The 24,001-nt window shown below is 34.2% G+C and overlaps 3 protein-coding genes and 1 non-coding gene across 8 annotated transcripts; 3 read left to right on the top strand and 1 right to left on the bottom strand.

Annotated features, from left to right (window-relative positions):
- Positions 1-382: 382 nt before the first annotated feature.
- On the top strand, positions 383-3,588 carry LOC102594671 (eukaryotic translation initiation factor 5A-1/2-like). Its single transcript, NM_001288153.1, is given in 5 exon segments — positions 383-538; positions 2,334-2,456; positions 2,556-2,612; positions 3,212-3,286; positions 3,378-3,588. Coding segments are annotated over 5 exon segments (483 nt in total). The 5' UTR covers positions 383-415; the 3' UTR covers positions 3,483-3,588.
- A 743-nt stretch (positions 3,589-4,331) lies between these two features.
- On the top strand, positions 4,332-4,404 carry TRNAE-CUC (transfer RNA glutamic acid (anticodon CUC)). The gene has a single exon. It is a non-coding gene; the product is annotated as a tRNA-Glu (tRNA).
- Positions 4,405-6,470: 2,066 nt separating this feature from the next.
- On the bottom strand, positions 6,471-11,389 carry LOC102595001 (probable GMP synthase [glutamine-hydrolyzing]). 4 transcript variants are annotated; one of them, XM_006350038.2, is made up of 7 exons: positions 11,107-11,389; positions 9,709-10,256; positions 8,792-8,849; positions 8,636-8,719; positions 7,908-8,049; positions 6,865-7,053; positions 6,471-6,794 (listed from the first exon to the last, which is right to left on the bottom strand). In XM_006350038.2, exons 2-7 carry the CDS (start codon positions 10,172-10,174, stop codon positions 6,702-6,704), a joined length of 1,032 nt encoding a protein of 343 aa, XP_006350100.1. In that variant the 5' UTR covers positions 10,175-10,256; positions 11,107-11,389; the 3' UTR covers positions 6,471-6,701. The 4 variants fall into 4 exon arrangements, with proteins under 4 accessions (XP_006350100.1, XP_006350099.1, XP_015165362.1 ...); XM_006350037.2 differs by having other exon boundaries at positions 6,471-7,053; XM_015309876.1 differs by lacking the exon at positions 11,107-11,389 and adding an exon at positions 10,841-10,939 and having other exon boundaries at positions 6,471-7,053.
- A 4,655-nt stretch (positions 11,390-16,044) lies between these two features.
- LOC102595550 (leucine aminopeptidase 2, chloroplastic) lies at positions 16,045-23,181 on the top strand. 2 transcript variants are annotated; one of them, XM_006350039.2, is made up of 10 exons: positions 16,045-16,260; positions 18,407-18,821; positions 18,903-19,097; positions 19,185-19,410; positions 19,556-19,682; positions 19,780-19,875; positions 20,543-20,620; positions 21,484-21,548; positions 21,913-22,096; positions 22,813-23,181. In XM_006350039.2, exons 1-10 carry the CDS (start codon positions 16,045-16,047, stop codon positions 22,942-22,944), a joined length of 1,734 nt encoding a protein of 577 aa, XP_006350101.1. In that variant the 3' UTR covers positions 22,945-23,181. The 2 variants fall into 2 exon arrangements, with proteins under 2 accessions (XP_006350101.1, XP_015165363.1); XM_015309877.1 differs by having other exon boundaries at positions 21,484-21,544; positions 21,909-22,096; positions 22,813-23,152.
- The last annotated feature ends 820 nt before the right edge of the window (positions 23,182-24,001 follow it).

Here is a 24,001-nt window from a genome sequence, read left to right on the forward strand (position 1 = left end):
AAGAATCAAGAAGAAGAGCAGCAACAATGGTCCCCAACAATGGAAGAATAAGCAAGAGAGAAAAAGGGAAAAAAAAGTGAACCATTGGTACCCTTTTCCCCCCTCAATTTCTTATTATTTAGAATTTTATATAAGATGGACTAAAGTGTAAAATAAAAAACTTAGGGATAAAAAATTCAACCCCTTAATTTTAATTTAAAAATTATCACCCCTACTCAATAATTAAAACTTGAGTCACCAATCCTTAATTTTGAAACTTTTCTATAACCCTTAATTCATTGTCCCTTATTACTTGGTATTTATATAATTACTCCCTTTTCCATTTTCTCCTCATTTGCCTATCCCCTTGTTCTCCACAGCAAAACAAAGAAGTTCATAACAGAAGAAGAGAGAGAAAAGAGAGAGAGATTTAGCTATGTCTGATGAAGAACACCATTTTGAGTCCAAAGCTGATGCTGGTGCCTCAAAAACTTACCCTCAACAAGCTGGTACTATTCGCAAGAGTGGTTATATAGTTATCAAAGGCAGACCTTGCAAGGTTTTTAATTTAGACCCTTTTAATTTTTTCAATTAAATCTACTTTGGGAAGTTCAGATTTTGTGTTTAATCTATGTTTTGTTTCATGGGGTTTTGTTATTTTTGCTTAATTTGAATGAATCTTGTATAAAAATCAGATCTTGATGTGTTCTTGCCCTTTAATGGTTTTGCTGTTATCTAATTCCTTGTTGTTGGTTGAGTTTGTTTCCTTTTGCTGCTTGTTTTCATGGATCTCTAAGTAGTTGTAGTTGGAGAGATGAAGGTGTGGTTTGGTGGTCAATGAAGTAGGCTGAGAATCATGAGGTCTTAGGTTCGAATATTGGCAGAGGCAAAAAAATTGTCAATAAGTAGGTTGAGAATCATGAAGTTTTAGGTTTCAATGTCGGCGGAGGAAAAAATATGGTCAATGAATTAGGTTGAGAATCATGAAGTCTTAGGTTCGAATATCGAGGGCAAATATGGTCAATGAACTAGGTTGAGAATCATGAAGTCTTAGGTTAGAATATCGGGCAGGTATATGGTCAATGAACTAGGTTGAGAATCATGAGGTCTTAGGTTCAAATAGCGGTGGAGGCATGTAATTGACTGTTTGGATATTCCCAGCAGTCTTGTAACTTTTGGTTTTGGTACCTTCTTGGTACTTTAGTCAATAAACCTTTACCTTATCCAAAAAAATAAAAATAGCGGCGGAGACAAAAATTATTAGTGATTTCTTTCCTTAGTGGCCCCACTCATGTGGGATTACACTGGGTCTATTGTTGAGTCACATAAATTTCATTCATATCACACCAAGTTGGTCAAAAAAATACAAAAAAAAAAAACTTAATGTGTAGCTAGCTTAACCACAATCAACTACCAAACTACCCGAATGATTTCTCTTTACATCAAAAGAAGGATAGGGTGTGTTTGAGCTGTGACTTTTAACCCCTGATTTGTTTGATTTTTATGTGAACATATGTAGCTTAGATAGTAAGCTTTCTCCAGGATTTTGTTTTACTATTCCTGAAGATTATGGTTCTTGTATTTTTCTTGCATTAGCTATAGTTGATACGAGTCAAAAGGTTGAACCTTTTCAAAGTCTTTTGAGGAAAAAGGGTACTTACATTATCCCAATAGCATTATAGGAGATGTCTGGCAAAATTTTAGTGAGTAGAATCAGTTTGGTGTATCCATCAATAGTCATTGATTGAATATGTGAATATGCCCTGAGGTTCTCTTTATAAGTTTAATGTTAATTTCTCTTTCTAACCTCATATCTCTAACTAATAGAGAAAGAAGAAAGAGGGGGATATCAACTAATGAAAACATTTTTCAATCAATGACTATTGATGCATACACATCATTGATTTTTGAGTAAATCGCTAGCATGTGAAGTGCATCATTAGAAGGGAAATCTGAAGTCACTGGTATTGTTGCATAAGCTAACAGTATGATAGACTGTTAAGTCTTTTCTTCTAATGGGAATTTCATTGTTCCTTCTTTCCAACTCCGTGTTCTAAAACTTAATAATGAGAAAACTATATTCAGATTTCACCCACTGTAGTTTACCCCTTTTGTATTCTTTAATCTGATTAAATGAAAGGAAACGGGTGATATCTTCTTGTTAAAGGTTTTCGTTAAGAAAACAGACATCTTTGGTTCAATAGCATTGTTGTATCAGCTCAAAATATTGTTGCAAGTAGGTATATTCAACTTTTTTTGGTTTACTCTTCCTTTCTGGCTCTTTAACTTTAAGAGGTTTTTCTGGTTTTGTCTATGGAAGCAATTGTTCTTAATGTGATGGAAATCTTGAACAGGTTGTTGAGGTCTCCACTTCCAAAACTGGCAAGCACGGACATGCAAAATGTCACTTTGTGGCAATCGACATTTTCAATGGAAAGAAGCTTGAAGATATTGTTCCTTCATCCCACAATTGTGATGTAAGACAAGATTCTCCCCTTCGTTATTTCTATGGATGTTTGTTCTGTTTTCTGACAATCAAAGTTTGATTTTGTCTGATTTTTAAATGCTATCTGCAGGTGCCACATGTCAATCGTACTGACTATCAACTGATTGACATCTCTGAAGATGGTTTTGTAAGTTTTCTTTTACCTAGTATATTTTTTTCTTTTACCTAGTATATGAAGTGTATAAGTCATCTTTTTTATTGGGGAAAAACTTATTGGAGATAGTGCTACGTAGTTCTGGTTGATGACGTATTGCATCGTGTTTGATGTCTGTAGTAATTTCTTCATGAAATTGAGATTTGAATAGTGATGAAGTTGTCTTACCTTTCTTTTGTGAGAGAGCTCCTACGGAGATTCTTTTCTCAATGAGTCCTGTCGACTCTTTCCCAAGGTCCGTTGAGGGTCACTCCCCTCTGGGCTGGTCCTTTTGAAGTTCGATGATGCAACTGAACATATATCTTTAAAGTAGAAAATTTCTCCCACTTTTACTGTTTTCTTTTCCCCTTCCAAGAATGTGCCTTGTGAGTAATGTGGCCGACGGGTGCAACTATGAACACTGATTTTTCTTTTCCACCTAAGGTGTAAAACAATCCTTTTATTTCCAAAATTTAATACTAAAACCAAAAAACTTGAAATTAAAAGTTCTTCGTTCTAATTATAGTCTTGAAACTGGACTTCCTTTTGCTATACCTGTTTTGAGTGTCGTTATTCGTTCATTCTTTGGCTAGGTGTCTCTTCTTACTGAAAATGGAAACACCAAAGATGACCTCAGACTTCCCACCGATGACGCCCTGTTGAACCAGGTACACATTTTGGATGGATAAAACGTGAAGAATGTTTATTTTCTAGTTTTTTCATACACAATATCTGAGCAAAGCTCTCGACTTTTTGTAGGTTAAAGGTGGATTTGAGGAAGGAAAGGATCTCGTGTTGTCTGTGATGTCTGCAATGGGTGAAGAGCAGATCTGTGCTGTGAAGGACATTGGTACCAAGAGCTAGTTGCGCTCATTCTGCAGCATAAATAATTGCTTTTTAGCCAAGACGCTTTATATCTTGTTATCGTGGTACTTTGCAATCCGTTTTATCGTGAAAACGCCTTATATCTATTGGCATGGCTTGAATAGTTGAACTCTATAGTTTTTGTTTGGCAAAAGGCAATAAACTGGATTTGATAGCAGAAATAATCTACATGAATGTCACTTTCTTTTTACTTGTTTTATTCATTATTGGCCTATAGTGTGTGCTTAATGGTCTAATCAAGACTCTTTGAAATTGAGGAATTCTTTCAGCTGTTATACATCCTTGAGCCGATGGTCTATCGAAATAGCCTTTCTACCTTCAAAAAGGTAGGTGTAAGGTAGGGTACACACCACCCTCTCCTGACCCCGTTACGAGATTTCACTAGATATGTTGTAGTTAGATACATAGAGTATATGAGATGATTTGCTAATAGCAAGGGTATGAATGACTGTAAAGTATAATCGATTATAAAATTGATCAGAAAAATGCTCCAATTATTTGCGTGTTGTAATAACATAATTTCTTGCATCAGCTGTTTACATTAAATTAATGAACATCAAACACTTGGTACGAGTAAGTATTTATTACAACCAACATTTTATTTGATACCCATAATTGAAGGATAGGAAGTGTTGTGCCAAACTACCACCCAGGTGTATTCCGTGATGAATGAGATTTCTTCACCCCTAATTAGAAGTCTCGAAAGTGTAAGCTCGAATAGATAAATTGGAGAGTTTGCTTCCCTTTTTCGTACCATACTAAATGCGGATTTAATTAGTCGGGTCAATTAATTCAGGAGACCAGATGGAAGTTATTTAACTAACAAGATCCGTTGTAGTCTAGTTGGTTAGGATACTCGGCTCTCACCCGAGAGACCCGGGTTCAAGTCCCGGCAACGGAATAGTTTTCTTTTTTTAATTTTTTTCTTGTCTTACATATTTTTCTTTTTTCAATTTTTCCTTGTCTTACATATTTTTCCTTTTTTAATTTATTTTTCTTGTCTTACGTGACATAATCTCACGTAGGACGTGTGTGTCATTATTACAAATTTAAGTATCTACTTATGTACACCTAAAGCAAAAAAAACAATAACTTAATTTATCGGATTCAATAACACTCCCGTCCACACCTAAAGTAAAAAAAAATGATAACTTAATTTATCGTATGCAATAACACTACAGTCCAAGCGCTGTAACACTTTTCAAAATCATGAACATAATTTTCTAACCAAACACCCCTGATTAGGCACATCTTATTCAAGTGATTTATGATTATGTAGATAGCAATTGTCCTAGATAAAGAATATTCAATAACTAGACAAGACAATTGAATTAACCAATTGAACAAAATTGGACAAATATTAAGTACTGGTTTATGTTTGTCTACTTAATAAATACTAAATATATGGCCTTAACAATAAATGCTTAAAATATTAGGTATTAGACTTGCAAATGGTAGCTTAGAGACAAAAAAAAATACTAACTCACTTGATAAGCATTTTATAAAGGGAAAAAACTATGACATCATCTCTTAAAATCATTTGTTTCCAGAGCTTTGGTCCAGTAGCAAGAGCAATCCATTAGGATGCGTGAGTTAGACGTATATCATTGGTTTGAAATCTACAGTAGAAAAAAGCCTAGTATGTAATCTAACGGTAAGAGTGCAATATATGATACATGTTACTGGTTGGAAGTCCCTCACAGATAAAAGTCTAATGTAGTGGTAAGAGCACAATGCATGATGTGTGGGTTAAGCACACTTCCCAAAATCTCTTAGTTACTTCCTCTGTACAACAATATTTGTCCATTATTGACTTGACACAGAAATTAAGAAGCAGTAAATGATAGGGGTAATTTTTCCAAAGCACCTTTATTAAATATAAGTCATTTAAACATTGAAAAATGAATAGTATTTAATAGCAAGGGTAAAGTAGACATAAAATGATAAATTATTTATCGATTTATAAACTGGACTAATATTGTTGGACATTCCAAAATAGTATAATGGACAAGTAAAGATGAACGGAGGGAGTATCAAACAGTTGGTGAAGAAGAACTATCAATAAGGTTGTTGTTTTTTGACAGCCATGATGTCAACACACTTTGACTAATTTCACGAATATCTGCTACCTCTCAATAGCACAATTTCGATTAATTCTATTCGTTGAGGCTCAGACAGATGGAAAAAAATGATTTTATAATAAGAAATATCAATGAGATTTAAATGATTCAATAAACATTGAGATAAAGTTGGGCATCTTTAAAAATAGGGCCCTTAACAGTTGGTAAACCTGCCTTGGAAATTGGAAACATATTTCACAATCCATCCCCATTTGTTATAAAGATAGTTCTCAGTTGTCAATCTACTTTGAGCTGTCAAGCACAGTTTTTGAGACATTAACAGATAACATAAGTCCCTACATGTAGATGTATGACCTAATTCAAGGTACAATAACTAATAGACTATGTTGTTCGTACTCTCCAAAAATGTTGCCGTACATATGTCAGGTCTTCCAAAAAATAGAGTATATTTTGAAGAACCTGATACGCACCTGTCTTTTTGAAGAGTTTGAACAACATAAGCTAATAGATGTTTTGCTTTTGGTTACCTGCTTCAGTGAACAGGTTAAGATGGTTGCTAGTGTAACTTCCTTTTTGATAATCGAGAAATCCCAGAGGATCAACTGACGCACGGTTCACAAGTCAGTGGACAATGAGTCCGTCCCTCTATTCTTCTCCACTAAATACTAGTCTTTTGTATGCAGTAGGGCTCAAGTTAGTGACATGTGCTTAAGTTTAACCTATGTTGCTCGAGCTCTCCAAAAATGCACTATTTTTGGAATATCCGACATGCACCTGTTAATATATTTGAAGAGTCTGAGCAACATAGTGCTTAACCACACGTCATACGCTTCGCTCTTACCACTAGCTTGGGAGAGGGTAGCTGCTATTTAACCACATGCATAACTTTTGACTTGCAAAAAACTTCATTCATTTATAGACATGAACAGAAGTTACTCCTAGTTAATCTTGATCTAGTAATCTAAAAATATCAAGAATTCTATGATATGCATAGATATTGACTCATTTCTCTGTACACAACCAGTTTTTGCAGCTAATCTATGTGAATTTAACCAGTTGTTACAAGTCTTTATATCACCTGAATAACACAAAGATGAAAATCACTCTGAGGAGAAACTCAAGTCATCGATTGATCTACATATCTCTGTTTCGTTTGCTTTGTTGGCTTGTGTTGCTTCAGTTTCATCGTTGTTCGAGTCCTTCTCTTTACCTTCAGCAGATTCAACACAGTCAGGAAATCTAAAGCAACTAATAAGATGGTCATTTGTAATACCAGCAACCTGCATGAAAGAGTAGACCACAGTAGGTCCCACGCCCCGGAAACCTCTCCTAATTAGGTCTTTGCTAATCAGATCTGCTTTTGCTGTCTTCACCGGAACTTGACGAGGATATCTAAATCCACTTACTATAGGCTTGTGGTTCACAAAGCTCCAGATATACTTGTCAAATGATCCAAATTCATCTATAACCTGATATAAAACAACATGAAATTCATTATTTAAGCTTGTGTTTCACAAAACCTGTCACTAGGCCACACACCGGCTATGTTACTCGGACCCTCAAAAAATGTTGTCGAGTCGGTGTCTGATCCACCAAAAATGAATAGCTTTTGGAAGATCAGATACACAGTGATTTTTCATGAGTCCAAGCAAAATAGCACACTGTCATTAAGAAGAGTCCATTTCAAAAAGAACGTCTCTTTCCGTTTTTGGGAACTCTTTGATTTCAACTTTTCACATGGCATGTTTAAGACCACAATTTAAAGGATATTTTGGTACATTCAACCTTTTTTTAGTTTAAGACCACAAGATTCAAAAGTCTTCTTTACTTTCTTAAATTCCGTGTCAAGTCAAAACCAGACAAACAAATTGAAACGGAGGAAGTACTAGGTATAACCAGCTGGCATTACTTTCTAGTTTGAAATATTAAGGTAAGCCTGCCTCAAGTGAATTTGCCAGTTGTCGGTACAGATCAAACAAACTGACTTATCACCAGGACCACTATTTAACTTACTTCTCTACCTAATCCAACAAATCAATAAATGATTGAATATATCCCTACTTTTAACAGAAGTAAGAAGAATTGAGAGTGGTCCACGGAAGAGACTCCCGATAAAATCATACTATTACTTCAGAAATTCAACATTCACAATGATTTTTTCTTTAATTAGTGAGTAAGTTGCCTATAAGTTGGATCACATGTAAGTGTTTATCCTAAATAGTTGATGTTAGCCGTTGGACCACCCTATACAAATTAGTAAACGCAAACAAATTGAATCAAGGTGGAAGTGACCACTATTTCTAGCTGGATAAGAGAGTAATACCTTCAACATTTGACGAGCATTTTCAATGATGCCTCGCAGTTTAAGTTCTGATAATAGTGAGCATGCTGTACCTCCAGGAGCTAAAGTCTTCTTTTCATTCAACTTGGCCACTACTATGGGATCAAAATCTGCGAATACTTCTCTGCATCACAATTTGTTTTTATTTGTTAAAGTTATGGTAGAGAGATGGCGAGGCAATGCAAGAAAGAACTCGGAAGACAAAACATAGCAGACCATCCTAGCGTAGCACACAGGAGAACTAGAATGTGTTAATCCCTTTTACTGACAATAACATGAATAATTGAAAGAAAATCTTTAAAGAAAAAATTTAGGCATAATTACATAAACAAAAAATCAAACTTGGCCTCAGTTTTGACGAGTAAACACTTCAACTTTGAATATGCACATCTAGATATTTCAACTTGTCTCCACATGTCAGTTGAACACTCCACCTTACAAAATGATCATCTAAACACCTCCAAATGTTATGTGTCACGTCCGCATCAAATGTCCACGAGACACAATGAGGACGAGTTGGAGTGTTTAGTTGTCAGTTGAGACCAAGTTGAGGTGTCTCAATGTGCACTCTCAAAGTTTGAGTGCTTACTTGCGGGTTGGGGCCAAGTTTGAATGTTTATTTATGTGATATGCCAAAAAATTAACTGTTTTCCTGGTGAAGAAATAACACTTTTCCTCTATCAAATCAAAGAACTGATCCCAAAAAGTACCTGAATATGTGCCTCTTGCAAAGAATGGAAGGCCATGTGAGTTCAGCCAATGCCCCGCAAAGGACAAGGAGCTCGAATAGCTTCCTGCAAGATTCAATAAGAATTAGAATCAATATATTATGTAAGAATTCTCTGGACAAGAATCTGGCAACTTACTTGTCGTCATGGACTGGAACTCCCCATTCTTCATCGTGAAAATTAGCATAAGATGGATCTGGTTAAAAGGAAAGACAATATAAGAAACTACAAGCTCAAAATTGTATAGGTCGTACTATATATATATATATATATATATATATATAGCTTAACATGGATTTTAATCCTCAGTAATATACTCCCAAAGATATTTAAAGTTTTCTGCAGCTTTTCAAATTCAATCTGACATTTCCTATAGCCAACAGTACTGGAAGTAGAAGATAATAAGGTCTTGCTATAGCCAATTCGTATACTGTGCAGCCAAAGGATTTCAATAATACATAAACAGAAACTCAAACTTGGCCTCAGCTGGCAAGTAAAAACTCCAACTTTGAGAGTGCACATCTAGACACCTCAACTTGATCTCAACTGGCGATTTAACACTCTAGCTCATCCTCACAGTTTCTTGTGGACACCTAACGTTGACGTTACACATGAATATTGGAGGTGTCTAGATGATCATTTTGTAAGTTGGAGTGTTCAACTGACACAGTCGAAATGAGTTGAGGTGTCTAGACATGCATACTCAAAGTTGGAACGTTAGTTGCTAGTTAAGGCCAAGTTAAAGTGTCTATCTATGTATTATGCATTTATTTATTCCAAGGCACTAATACTTAAAATTGTTCGAATTTCCACATTTTTTCATCTTGAAACATCTTTCAAAGGTTCACCCCATTCTTGGTCACCTCCGAAAACGATGGTAAAGAAGAACATGCAATATCAGCTATCAGGCTGCAATTTACCTTCTAATTTAAAACATTTCTAGATTACATTTACAATGATAATTGCTTACAGTTTGAACAGTGTAATATCAGAAGCAACAAAGAATCAAAATTCGGATAATGTAAATTTTAAAAAAAGATCTACCAAGAACACACCTGTATTAGGTGTCACCCAGGCACATCTTTTCTTGGATTGCGAACCGTCAATTGAAGAGTCTGATATATCATCTGAAACTATCCTTTTGGACTTCGACGCCAACTGCTTCCTTCTGCTTGAGGTACTATTCATTCTATATATCCTACCAGTTGAAGCACTGCTGTGAAATGAATCCGTCGAGGCATCAGAAGAACATGAAGCACTAAGTGAAAAGTTGGAATACAACGACTCCTGTCGCCTAAGTATTGAGGGAACATCAAAAGAAAGCAATGAAGGGGATGGTTGGTGACCATTTTTATCTCCCATCTCAAGCTCCTCTTTTGACTTCACTATCTTTCTCGTAGGTTTCGAAACAGATTTTCTTGAACCAGGTGACCTCTGTGCCTTATTCCCAGCTAGTCCAAGAACTGGCCTTGCTTCTGAATCAGCTACATTCATTGACCTTACCCTTGAAGCTCCTGACATTGAACAAAACTCCCCTCTGCTTCTGTCTCCTAATTCAATTTTAGGCCTCTGAATCCTCAAAATTCCATACGTCTACCGCCTCCTGCAGCGACCCAAAATTTCAAAATTACTAATCTGAAGAGCCTCTCAAGATCTTACAAAACCACACATTGCTAGAACCCTGAAAAAACTCAACAAATCACACCTAACAATGCTTATGAATCCTACCTAAAACCAAAACTGGGGGATCTTAGTAGCTCAGTTGGTTGGTTTGCTACCTGAAATTTCACCCTGTTGGTGAGGGTTCGACTCCCCACCTTGTAATCCCCGCCCCCATTTCCCCCTTTTTGCAAAAAAAGACTATCTAAACCTCAATATCACTATGTATAGTGTACAACCTTTCAACCCCAGAAGCACAAAACTTGCATTAGCTAAATCATCCTTCACAAATCCAAGAAAAAACAACAAACCCTTTAACTTAGATGCTACAAAATGACATGTATTCATTCAATCTTGACACTCAAATTGCAAAAATCTCAATAAAGACTCAACCTTTTTCATACAAACACTCAAAACCCACAATTTGTTTCCTCTCAAAACTCAATCTTCAAAACAAACTTAACTTAAAACTCACAAAAACAACCTCATACTTAAAATGAAATGCAAATCTCAGCATAAAGTTTCAACCTTTTCAATAAAACACTCAAAACCCCACAATTTTATTTCCCCTAAAAAATCTTCCAACACACCCATCAAAGTTAAATCTCTCAAAAAAAACATCAACACATCAAAGAACTTCAAAATGCATTAAAAAAATAATCTTATCTGTCTTTGACTATACATAAACTTCCAACACACACATTTTTCAATAAATTAAAGATTTTACTTTACTACTTGCAAATATTAAAAAAATGTAGAGACAGCTGTTAATATTATAGAAATTGAGAATGAACCTTGATAGATACAGATTCCATTAAGCTTTATTTTTTTTTCTATCTTTTAGAAAGGATGAAACTGAGACTTTGTCTTTTCAGAGCTTCATTATTCTATGAAGGAAACAAAAGCTGTTTCTCAGTGATACTAATGATGCTTTTTTCTTTTCCTTTTTTTTCACTCTCTCTCTCCTTTACTTGATTTTTTTTCAAAAAAGATTATATTTTTGAAGGAATTTAGAGAAAGAAAAAAAAATGTAGGAAATGTGAAGGGGTTCTTGATCTGGAAACAAAAAAAAAAAATTCTTTTTTGAGTTTTGGAGAGAGAAAGAGAGTGCAGTACAGTGAGTGAGAGAGAGAAAAAAGAAAATTGAATTTGGAGGAGAATTGATGAAGATCTGAGAACCGGTTTGAGGTGACAAAACGGTTGGGTTGGTGACCAGCTTAGGCCGGTTGAGGTTGGTACATAGGAGTGTCGGGCACAAGGCAAAAGCTAGATGTCGTCTAAAATTCTGAAAAGATTAAGAATTGTTTTGAACGGGAATGAAAAATTTAGTTGGTGACAAACTTAAATTGGTTGTGTTTTTTTCTTACATAAGTGATAAAACTATAGGAGTGTCGAGCACAAAGCGAAAGATGGATGTACGTAAAAATTATGAAAAGATCAAAAATTGCTTTGAAACGAAAATGGAAAGTTTAGTTGGTGACCAACTTGAATTGGTTGTCGTTTTTTTTTCTTATATAAGACATAGGAGTGTCGCGCACAAGGTGAGAGATGAATGTATGTAAAAAAATCTGAAAAGATCAAGAATTGCTTTGAAATGGGAATGTAAAGTTTAGTTGGTGACCAGCTTGGATTGATTGTTGTTTCTTTTTTTTTCCTCTTCATATATAAGACACTAGGAGTGTCAGGCACAAGGCAAAAAATCGATGTACTTGAAAGATTTGAAAAGATCAAGAATTGATTTGAATGAGAATGGAAAGTTTAATTAGTGATCAACTTGAATTGGTTGTCGTTTTTTTCTTTCTTACAAAAGCCTATAGGAGTGTTAGGCACAAGGCGAAAGATGGATATACGTAAAAAGTCTGAAAAAGATTAAGAATTGCTTTGAAACGCGAATGGAAGTTTAGTTGGTTACCAACTTGGATTGATTGTCGTTCTTTTTTTTTTTTCCTTTTTCTTTTTTGCATACATAAGAGTTAAGACTCTTTTTTCATAATAATAATAATTTGAAGCATAATAATGAGGAGTTAAATGCCTAAACCATATAGGTGCATTGACCATATTGTCATAACACAACCAATGTTGCTTTTTTATTAATTTTCATTAAATTTTGTCATTTTGAACAAGAAAGAAGAAACCAACTTGGAGCAACATCATTTTTCTCACTCAAATGTCTGATATTTTCGTTAATTTTGATTAAATTCAAATTTCGCATTAAAATGTCTTTCATTAGAGAGTAATGTGTTGCCCAATAAAAATGTCCTCTACGCATAACTCAAATTCAAAATTCTCATTAATCAACTTCATTAATATATACTTTTATTATTTGACTATTTTTTTAATCATTCGATACACACAATTTATGAATTCAATTAATTTAGGTTCATGTCAAATAGGTAACTTTACTCTTTAGTGATTTATGCCGAAAGATCCTCAATTTCTATGGTTCAAACTTCAAATTAAAATTCTTAATTAAAATTGTAGAAATTTTTAAAGTTTAAATGTGTGCTTAAAAAAATGTTTTCCCCTATTTACACAGTACAACTTTCATTCTGACATTTAAAAGATTCTTTTTTTTTTATTTGGTTATTCTTTTTTGAAAGATATTTTCTACCATATATAGACAATCTAAGCTATGGCATCCTGCAATGGAATTTTCTTGTTTTCAACAAATGTGTATCATCACTTTTCCATATCTTTTTCGGAAAATATTTTGTCCATCTTTCTTTGAAAGATTTGAGGGGCATTTTTCAATCCGAAAGGCATTACTATCCATTCGTAGTGTCCATTAGGCGTACTAAACGCTGTTAATGGGATGGATTCTTCTGTCAATTTTATTTGCCAAAATCCACTTTTACAGTCAAATTTTGAAAAATAAGTTTTTCCTTTGGCAAGGTTTATAAGATTGTTCTTTTCTTCGCTAGATCAGAAATAAATTCTCCTGCATAATTAAGACAACCTAAAAATCGCTGTATTTCCTATTTGGTTGTCAATTTGTCAGGAAATTCTACAATCTTTTTTGAGATGTGAGCTTGTAACTCTATTCCATTTTTTGAAGTAATATATATATATTAAACGTGTGTAATCCACGAGTGGAGTTTGAAAAGAATAGTATGTGTGTAAATTCTATTTTTATCTCGTGAAGATAGAAATACTATTTTTTTTTTAAATCGACTTAAGCAATCAATAAATACCAACTAAAACAAGTAAATTATAAATCTGATCGGCCATTTGCGTAAAGATTACATCTTCTTTTGATAGAATTAGAGCTTTTATGCTCTATAAGAATGTGCTTGGCCCAAAGGCCCTTAATTACTTGACAAGCTTGTCTCTTTTCTTTTTTTCTTTTTTTTCACTTTTTAGTATGGAGTATGTTTTAATATATACTCAATAATAGCAATATTGACATTTTAATTAATCAAGTTGGGTCTACTCTATACTCTATATGATACATTATAATGTTTTTATTTAACCATTTTGTATTTAAAGTATTTATTCAATTAATTTAAATTTTGCTAGGTATATTCGTTCATTCATTGTCTTCAGTAAAGCGCTTCCTATCGTTTCTTTACAAAACAAATACTAATATTGATGTTAGATACAAGGAAATGATACGAAATAATCAATTATAAGTTGAATAAAGAATTAACTTACAAATCATACGTCTTAACCTATCTTGTGAAATATATTATATAATAACTCAACAAACATTTTATCTTGTTTAGTCCACACCTGTAAGCATGATTTTTATATAACAAAAGGCATATAGCTTGTATTTAATTTAATTACATTATAATATATCATAGTGGCATATATACATTAGATAATATCACATATAGTATACACCCAATAATTCTTAACATATACTTATATTTTTCTCCATTATAAAGTCAACGAAATATTCTTCTTCAAACATTTCGAGTTTCTTCAAGAAAAAAATCTTCCGATGTTCGATATTTATAATGTAATCTTGACTAATTTAGATTCACACCGTATAAAGTACATTCAAGAGAAAGCGATCCTAATTTTTTTTTCCATATATACTTATAGCTCAAAATTGCACCATTTTATTCCTAGAAGTCAACTCTCTAATTTTGGAGGTTACAAAGTCAGGCATAAATTAGACCAATTGGATAATTAAAACAAAATAAAATAAATAGAACTAAATGATTATGATTAAATTACAAATCATTAGTGACTTACAACTAGCACCAACAAGAGAAATTCAAAATTATAATAATCCAAACTCATGACACATGTTTGTACTTTTTGAACTATTTCATAATCGAGTTCAAGACGTTTGCGGGATTTATTAGGCAAACATGAATAATATATATCATAGATTTGAGCTGTAACAAATATGATATTAATATCTAACATATTCTTTAGTATAGTAATAGGATTAATCTCAGCAAAAATATTGAGTCCTAAAGAAAATGATGTATATAACGTATGTAACGAAAGAAGAATCGAAGAGAAGATCAACAAAAATTTAGACTAAAAACTTTTGAAGAAAATGTATTGATGTAACATTTGAAAGTCGTCTAAAAAATAATGTTAATATTTTAAAGATTGGATGAAATAATACTAACTCTTCAATTATTTTGTTTGTCACATAAAAAAATAATGACATTTAAATTAATTTTTTGGTTTATAAACATTGAAATTCTCTAGCTATTTCCCCATACTTAAGAAATTAATTATTTTATTCCCTTTATTCATTAGAGAAATGAATTTACATTTTTGACCAAGCATAGTGTTATAATATGATTATTTTTACTCATAATATAGTGTTTTAATTTATACCTTGATATTGTGAAAAACTATAGGAGCAAAAGACACGAGGTTGTGGAGGTCGTAAATTATGATAGAAAGTTAATAGAAAATAATGTATTGTTTCGTCTGTTTATATTAATAGCCATAATGTTGTTGTTTTTTAAAAATTATTCTTCTATTTATGTTATTATATGTTTTTTGTATTTTGATTATTGTATTGCTATTATTGTTCATAATGCTTTGTTTATTCTCTATATTTACATCTGACTGAAATGTCAAATATACACCAAAAATATTTCAAGTTTTCGAGTTCATACATAAACTATCAAGCGTGCGAGTTTTTTACATGAACTATCACCAAATGTTTATCTAAACACACCTCAACTACTAGTTGCTCACTTTTTCCATCTGAACAATGATGATATTTTAGATAGAAAAAAGAAAATAATTGATAATTGAGGTATGTTTTGATAAATACGTAGTTGGTAATAGTTTCAGGTAAAAAAAGTAAACCGCTGATAATTCAAGTAGAAAACTCAAAAACTTGAGATTTTTTAGGTGTGTTTTTTAACCTTCATCTTTTGGATTATTTTCTTTTTAGAGTAGAGAATCTATCGAAAAACAACGATAAGAACAATACTGTTAAATATTCCCTAAATCTCAATTTATGCGTCACCTTTAAATTTTGAAATTCAAACAAATTCTCTTTGATCAAAATCTTTTAAATATTATGAATTATCAATTAATACTTTTTATTAGTTTTCAATTATATTAATTTTATTTTAAAAAAATTAAAATTTTTAACTCTCGAAATTCGAATTATACCAATTACGAAACCCCAAAAAAAGACACGTCAATGCATACATCATTATCTTCTCAATTTCGCACTCAACAACAAGTCACACTGACCCTTTAGGTCTCTCTATCTACATATAAATACACACAAAATTCCATTAACAATGGCCGCACTGAGAGTTTCCTCAGCATTGGCTTGTTCATCTTCTTCATCTTTTCATTCATACCCTTCATTTTTTACTAAATTTCAATCTAGTCCCATCTGGTCCTTTTCAATTTCAGTTACACCCTTGTGTTCAAGAAGAGCTAAAAGAATGGCTCATTCTATTGCTCGTGATACTCTTGGTCTTACTCATACTAATCAAAGTGATGCTCCTAAGGTGAATTCTTGTTTTATTTTTGCAAAAAGATTTGATTTTTATTGGTTTTTTATTATGTTGGTTGGATTGATTTCTGATTTTTATTTGTGGGGTTTGGATTCTTGATCTGTGATACTGTTTAATTTCATCTTTATCTTGGGGGATTCAGTGGAAAGAATGGATTTTTGTTGATTTTTTGGTGAATTTCAGTGCATAGAACTGTTTTTTCTTGTTTGTTTTTGTGGTTTGGATTCTGATTTGTGATACTGTATACTTTGATGTTTGTGATTCAGTGCAAAGAAGGGATTTTTTTTTGTTTTGGGTGAATTCAGTGCATAGAACTGTTTTTTTTTTGCTTGTTTCTGTTGTTTGGATTCTGATTTGTGATGATGTATACTTTCATGTTTGTGATTTAGTGCAAAGAATGATTTGTTTATAGAGTGAAAGATTGAAAGCATAGCTAAATTGTGACCATTTTTTGGGTTTCTTACCGAATTATCACCAAATGTTTATCGAAACATACCTCAGCTATCATTGAAAAAGGAAAAAGTGAACAACTGATAGTTGATGTTTCAAGTAGGAAACTCACACATATATGATAGTTTAGGTATGAAAATTTCGTGATATGTTGGGTGTGTTTTTTACCCTTAGCTCTTTTTTATAGTCTTCTTCTTGTGGCCTTGGATTTTGATTTGTGATAATGTATACTTTCATCTTTGTCTTTGATAATTCAGTGCAAAGAATGAATTTTTGTTTTTGTTGTTGTTGTGAATTCAATGCATAGAACTGATTTTTCTTGTTCTTTTTCTCTTGTTTTTTGTTGGTTTGGATTCTGATTTGTGATACTGTATAATTTCATCTTTATCTTTGTTAATTCAGTGCAAATAATGGATTTTTTTGGTGTGAATTCAGTGCATAGAGAACTGGTTTTTCTTGTTCTTCTCTCTTGTTTTTTTGTGGTTTGTATTCTGACTTGTGATACTGTATGCTTTCATCTTTATGTTTGTGAATTCAGTGTAAAGAAAGGATATTTCTTATTATTCTTTTCTTGTTTTGGAGGGTTCTTTGTGTCTGATTTGTGATACCATTAACTTTGAATTCATCTTTGTGAATTAAGAACTGATTTTTCTTATTTTATTGTTTTGGGTCTGCATTCTGATATGTTAAACCCTTGTCTGTCATGGTCATCATTGTAAATTCAGTGCATAAAAGAACTAATTTTTGATTCTCTTTTGCTTGGGATTTTTCATGAGTGTGAGTGTGATACCCTTTACAGTTATTAAAAAGGCATGACACATAAAAACACTCAATCTTGGTCTCAGTTGGTAAGTGAGCACTTCAACTTTGAGAGTTCACATATAGACACCTCAACTCGTCTCCACTATGTCCGTTGAAAGCTCCTACTTACAGAATGATCATCTAGAGACCTCTAAAATTTTTGTGTCATGTCAGCCTCGGGTGTCCACGAAACACATTCAGGACAAGTTGAGACCAAATTGAGGTGTCTAGATATGCACTCTTAAAGTTGGAGTGCTTACTTGTCAATTGAGGCCAAATTTAAGTGTCTCTTTATGTATTATGCCTATAAAAGATGAGTGTGATACCTTTACTCTCATGTTTATCTTTGTGAGCTTAACCTTTTGAAAAACTTATCTTTCTCATATTTCTTCTTTTGTTTATGATGAGTCCGTATTCTGACTTCTGCGTGTGATACCCTATACACTCATGTTTATCTTTGTTATGCTGTTTGATATTAGAGTAGCTAATGATTGTTTTATGCAAAATTGGTGTTATTTCTTTATCTCATGAATAAAAAAAAAATTTGATCTCCCAATTGTGTCATAAATATGCCATTATGTTCTATTTGAATTGACCTTTTGGAGTAGAATGTGTGTTTACAGAGTGGAATGGATATAAAGGTTCAGATTGCTTACAAGTTACAACAAGTAGTTTGGGATTGAGTAGTAGTTCTGTGATTGGGACTCTTTTTTTGGGGGTGGCTATAATCCTAACATATCCAATCTTTAAGAGTCTATGTAGATAATTTTTTTAATGCTCCATCCTTAGCATGCAGCCAATCGTTGATTCCTGTGATTCTTGTGTTTATACGCATGGAAGTTCTATAATATCCGGACTAAATCCTTTTTCTGTTCTTGGAACATGAAAGATTTCATTTGCTGCTAAAGAGATTGATTTGGTGGAATGGAAAGGAGACATACTTGCAGTAGGTGCCACGGAGAAGGACTTGGCTAGAGATGGGAATTCTAAGTTCCAGAATCCACTATTGCAAAAGCTAGATTCCAAATTGAGTGGCTTATTGTCTGAAGCTTCATCTGAGGAGGATTTTAGTGGAAAGGCTGGACAATCCACAATTCTGAGGCTTCCTGGTCTTGGCTCAAAAAGGATTGCTCTAGTTGGGCTTGGCTCACCAACATCATCAACTGCTGCTTATCGCTGTTTAGGGGAGGCTGCTGCTGCAGCTGCCAAGTCTGCTCAGGCTAGTAATATCGCCATTGCTCTTGCTTCTACGGATGGACTCTCTGCAGAATCGAAGCTTAGCTCTGCCTCTGCCATAACAACTGGTATCCATTTTCATGGTCTTCGCTTAATTCATTGAACCATATTGAGAAACTAAACTTGGTTGATTTTCGTGAACATTGTAGGAGCTGTGCTGGGGACATTTGAAGATAATAGGTTTAAATCTGAGTCAAAGAAACCAACATTGAAATCTTTGGATATTCTTGGACTGGGGACTGGACCTGAGATAGAGAAGAAAATCAAGTATGCAGCAGATGTCTGTGCAGGTGTTATACTCGGAAGAGAGCTCGTCAATGCACCCGCCAATGTACTTACGCCTGGTTAGTGTTTTTCAATGCATTTCCTTGTTGTCCCTTTTATTAGTATGCCTATCACCACACTATTAAAATGCCGACTTTTCGCTGCAGCGGTACTTGCTGAAGAGGCCAAAAAGATTGCGTCCACTTATAGCGATGTCTTTTCTGCAAACATCTTGGATGTTGAGCAGTGCAAAGAATTGAAAATGGGATCCTATTTAGCAGTTGCTGCAGCTTCTGCAAATCCTGCTCATTTCATCCATTTGTCTTATAAGCCTAGTAGTGGAGAAATAAAAAAGAAGATAGCCTTGGTTGGAAAGGGATTAACTTTTGACAGGTAATTCTATCTTCTATAAGTTGGAAAAATAGAAATTTGATTTCTGACCTGGCTGCAGTGATATTGTTACTTTTATTATTGCTGTTTTTTTTTTTTTTTTAACTCTTATGTTGTGATTTCTGAACAATTCTTTTCATGTTCCCAGTGGTGGCTACAACATCAAGACTGGACCTGGTTGTTCGATTGAGCTAATGAAGTTTGACATGGGAGGGGCTGCAGCTGTTTTGGGTGCAGCAAAAGCTCTTGGTCAAATAAAACCCGCTGGAGTAGAGGTGAATCCTTTATCATCATTCAAGAAAAAACATGTATTTACTCGAAGTGCGTGTATTCAATTATTCACTTTTCTCCAAACTAATTACCATGTTGCAGGTGCATTTCATTGTTGCAGCTTGTGAGAATATGATCAGTGGGACAGGCATGAGGCCTGGAGACATTATCACTGCTTCAAATGGGAAGACAATTGAGGTAAGCTCATTTTTGGGGCTCTTAGGGGTTGATTTAATTGGGTCTCTCCTTCACCCCCCTTACCCAACAGGCTCTATTTGAAGATTGTTCATCAATCTTCCGATTGGATCTATTTTTCTTTTGTGGTATTCGTGATTGGTTGGGGTGTTTGGAACTTTAGATAATACCGAAACACCTGTTTTATAAGTTCTCTAGTTTTTGTATAACTCAAGTTGTTTCCTTATTTTCTTTTTGTCGAAAGATTGTCCATTTTCTGCATAATTGATGTATTTTAACTTTTAGAGCGAGTGAAAAGTGTCCCCTATCTGTCAATTATAAGCTTATAGATAAATATTACGCCATAAAGTCATCATGTATCAATCATGCTTCTCAGTGGCCAGACACATCACATATGTGGAAGTGCACTAGCTTCAGGAATACATCTTATTCCCTGGACCGCAAAAATATTGGAAATAAAACCTTCAAAAGGTGGATGGTTTAGACTTCCATCTTGACATTTTCACACTAGATACATTGCACTTTGTTGGTTATATTTGATAGGATTTCTTTTATTTGATTGTTGACCTATTAGTTTAGGACCAATATGATGCAAGTCTGGTGCTTATTTTCTGTTTTGCTTTATTTGACTGTTTCGTGGTTTCTGTTGGTGCCTTCATATTTATGGTAGGTTAACAACACTGATGCTGAGGGTAGGCTCACACTTGCTGATGCGTTGGTATATGCCTGTAACCAAGGTGTAGAAAAGGTATTAATTGAACATTGTCATAATGCATCTGTCGCTTTCGGAGATCACTTTACACTGTTTACCGTCTAATATGTTCCCTTTTCTTTCCCCTACCACTTTGCAACCCAAAAGTGAAAGGTTCCCCTTGAATACATGATCAGAAACCTATGAGCTTTCATTGGTCAATGTTCCTGTATCGATCAATATGATTGGTCAGTTAAATGCTTAAAATAGACATGGCCATGAAGCCACAGATACTAAGAAAGTTAGAGCAATAAGACACAAAATGGAAACAAGATTATTTTTTAACTAAAATTTTATTTCCTAAATAACCAAAACCTACCAAAATTAGATGTTGTAGCTATCAAAAAGAAGCTTTCAGATTTCCCACCTAATATGTAATAAAGATGTAATGAGATCCTCTGCTTTGATCTCCAAAGCTTTGCTCTTGCTAAGAAAGGTTGTATGTTATCACTCCATAGTTATCCAATAGTTACTGCAGTAATTTCTCTTTAGTAGCAGTTATTTTCCTGTAATAGTGCAGTTATTTTCCTGTAATAGTGCAGTCTTTCATTTCAGTTAAGTTAGGAAGTCATGTCCTAGTTTCTAGGGGTAGTTATTTTATAAGAATTGTATTTAAACTATCTGGTGTATGAAAAAAAGGAAGCAGAAAATTATTCAAGTCTTTGAGTACTTCAAACTCAAGAGATTGCAGGTTCTCTCTTAACGAACCAGCACCATAGGTAGAAAAAAGAAAACTTCAGAATTTATCTTGCAGCGTCCCATAACTAGATCCATAACCGGGGACCATAACATTGTACAGTAGTTGGAGGTTTACTCAGTACCTTGGCTTGTGTTAAATGAGATGTTTGATTGTTATGCAGATAGTTGATCTGGCAACATTAACTGGTGCTTGTGTGGTTGCTCTTGGACCTTCAATTGCTGGTATGTTTGTGTGTGCCTCTTTTCTTTTCTTTTCTTTTTTGGTATACGTGATGATTGAATAATGGTCAACATTTAGCCGAGGGTCTATCGGAAACCTCTCTGCCCACAAAGGTAGGGTAAGGTCTGCATACACCCTACCCTCCCCAGACCCCAGTTGTGGTATTGCACTAGATATGCTGTTGTGATGATCAGTTTACCATTTAACGTCTAGTTTATACATGTATTACTTTGATTGCACTAGAATAGTTGTGACACCAAATGCACGTGTTGGATAAAGAAAGATGCTACGGTGAATTTTTGACTGACATATATATAAGCTCTGAATTTCTAATGTACTGGAACTTTATTTGGATATATTGTACAGGTAGTTTTACACCCAGCGATGACCTAGCAAAGGAGGTGGTTGCAGCTTCTGAGGTAAGCGGTGAAAAACTATGGAGGTTGCCGATGGAGGATAGTTACTGGGACTCTATGAAATCAGGAGTGGCTGATATGGTGAACACGGGAGGTCGTCAAGGTGGTGCGATAACTGCTGCTCTCTTCCTGAAGCAGGTAGTCATCTGATCACTCTAATAGTGACGTGTAATTTATTTTAGTCATATACTTACGGAATTTACTATGTTATCCCATGAAAATTCTGGCTTGATGCCTTCTTACGGGCAGACCTATGTTGCTCAGTCTCTCTAAAAATGCTGCTACATCAAATCCTTCAAAAATTATACTCCCTCCAATTCAATTTGTTTGTCTAGTTTTGACTTGGCACTGACTTAGTACGGAGTTTAAGAAAGTAAAATAACTTTTGAATCTTGTGGTCTTAAATATGTAAGGTGAAAAGTTAGAATTAAAGAATTGCCAATTTTTTAAAAAGAGATGTTCTTTTTGAAACATACTATAAAGGAAAGCAACACAAACAAATCGAAACTGAGGGAGTTACTACTTTTGGAGGAATAAAAATGATCTGGACTTTCTGTTCTAGCAGCAATGCAAGCTCATGTTTAGTAGAGCCAAAAGTTTCTTCTTACATCATAAACAAAAGAAAAGTGACAAGGACGGGAACTTAAGACATTATAGAAAGGCTATAAGGGCCTTCGTTTACAGTTACCGGTTGTACGTTACTAGGAACTTTGTGATAATCCTTCTGTGTTAGAGTTTTCCCTCTGGTCCTCTCATGCTGTTCCTACTTCATTTCAATTTGATGTCACTCGGAGGTTTAAAAAAAGGATAAATCTTTGAGACGAGAAACATGACATTTGGTTTTCATTTTGCAGTTTGTTGATGAGAAGGTCCAATGGATGCATATCGACTTAGCTGGTCCTGTCTGGAGCGATAAAAAGAAAAACGCCACGGGTTTTGGTGTTTCAACTTTGGTGGAATGGGTGCTGAAGAACTCTACAAATTAGAGCCAGTCATTTGATGGCTAAACATATGAGGGAGTTATGTTACCATTTTATAAGAAAAAACATATGAGGGAGTTGTCTCAAGGGACTATGGATGTTTGGGAAAAGAAATGCATGAAGTTTTATGAATAAATTTGGGGTGAAAATGGTGGAAAAGTGAAGGCAGTAGTTGAGACTTTCTTGATTTATAAAATGCCTAAAATTGCTACTTTGCCTATGAAATTTATTATTCCTATCTTATTTATGCATATGTTTGGTAGATATCGTATTTACTCTGGTACTGTTATGAATCAAGTTGAATCAAGTTCAACCTAATGTGAATATCAAGGTCACACAAATAGTTATTGGGCTGACAAGAGTTATTGGGTCGAGAATGAGCAATAGGGCCAGGTTAATTTGGGATCCGAGTTGAGTAGTGGACATGGAACGGAAGGGTAGTGATATGTGATTTAGGGATTATGCAAATTGTTAAGAAAAGAGTGTGATTCCTTTCATCTCTTTTCTTAGTCTAAGCTTCTCATCCCGTTCTATCCATCTATGTAATTTATGATCTTGCATTCTGAGTTTCGTTTTAAGGATCGCTAGTGGTTACTTGCTGCTTGTTTCCATTTCTCAATTGTATTTTGTGTTGTCAACGATTATAATCCTCGTTGTGTGGTAACTTGAGTTGTTACCACACAACTCAACCCGGATCTCAAATTAACCTGGCCCTAATGCTTGTTCTCGGCCCAATAACTACTTGTGTGACCTTGGTATCCACATTAGGTTGAACTTGATTCATAATAGGTATTGTAGTAGGTAAACATGAAGGTGAAAGAAACATTTCTTGTTTTACTACGTCTGCATGATGATATTGTTGAACAAGATCGAAGTGATGGTATTTATTTCACTCTAAGATTGGATCTCTTTATCGGGTGTTTTATCCGTGGCTTCAGAAGGTATTCACATTTGACATATGCCAGACTCATATTTCATATTAGAACTTTTGAGCAAAATTGGCATTATAAAGATCTGTTGTTTGGATTCTTCAAAATTGTTGTAGTGTTGCCTACTAAAAAAA

This window comes from Solanum tuberosum, unplaced genomic scaffold (genome assembly GCF_000226075.1).
Source record: "Solanum tuberosum cultivar DM 1-3 516 R44 unplaced genomic scaffold, SolTub_3.0 scf00116, whole genome shotgun sequence".
Lineage (NCBI taxonomy): Eukaryota > Viridiplantae > Streptophyta > Magnoliopsida > Solanales > Solanaceae > Solanum > Solanum tuberosum.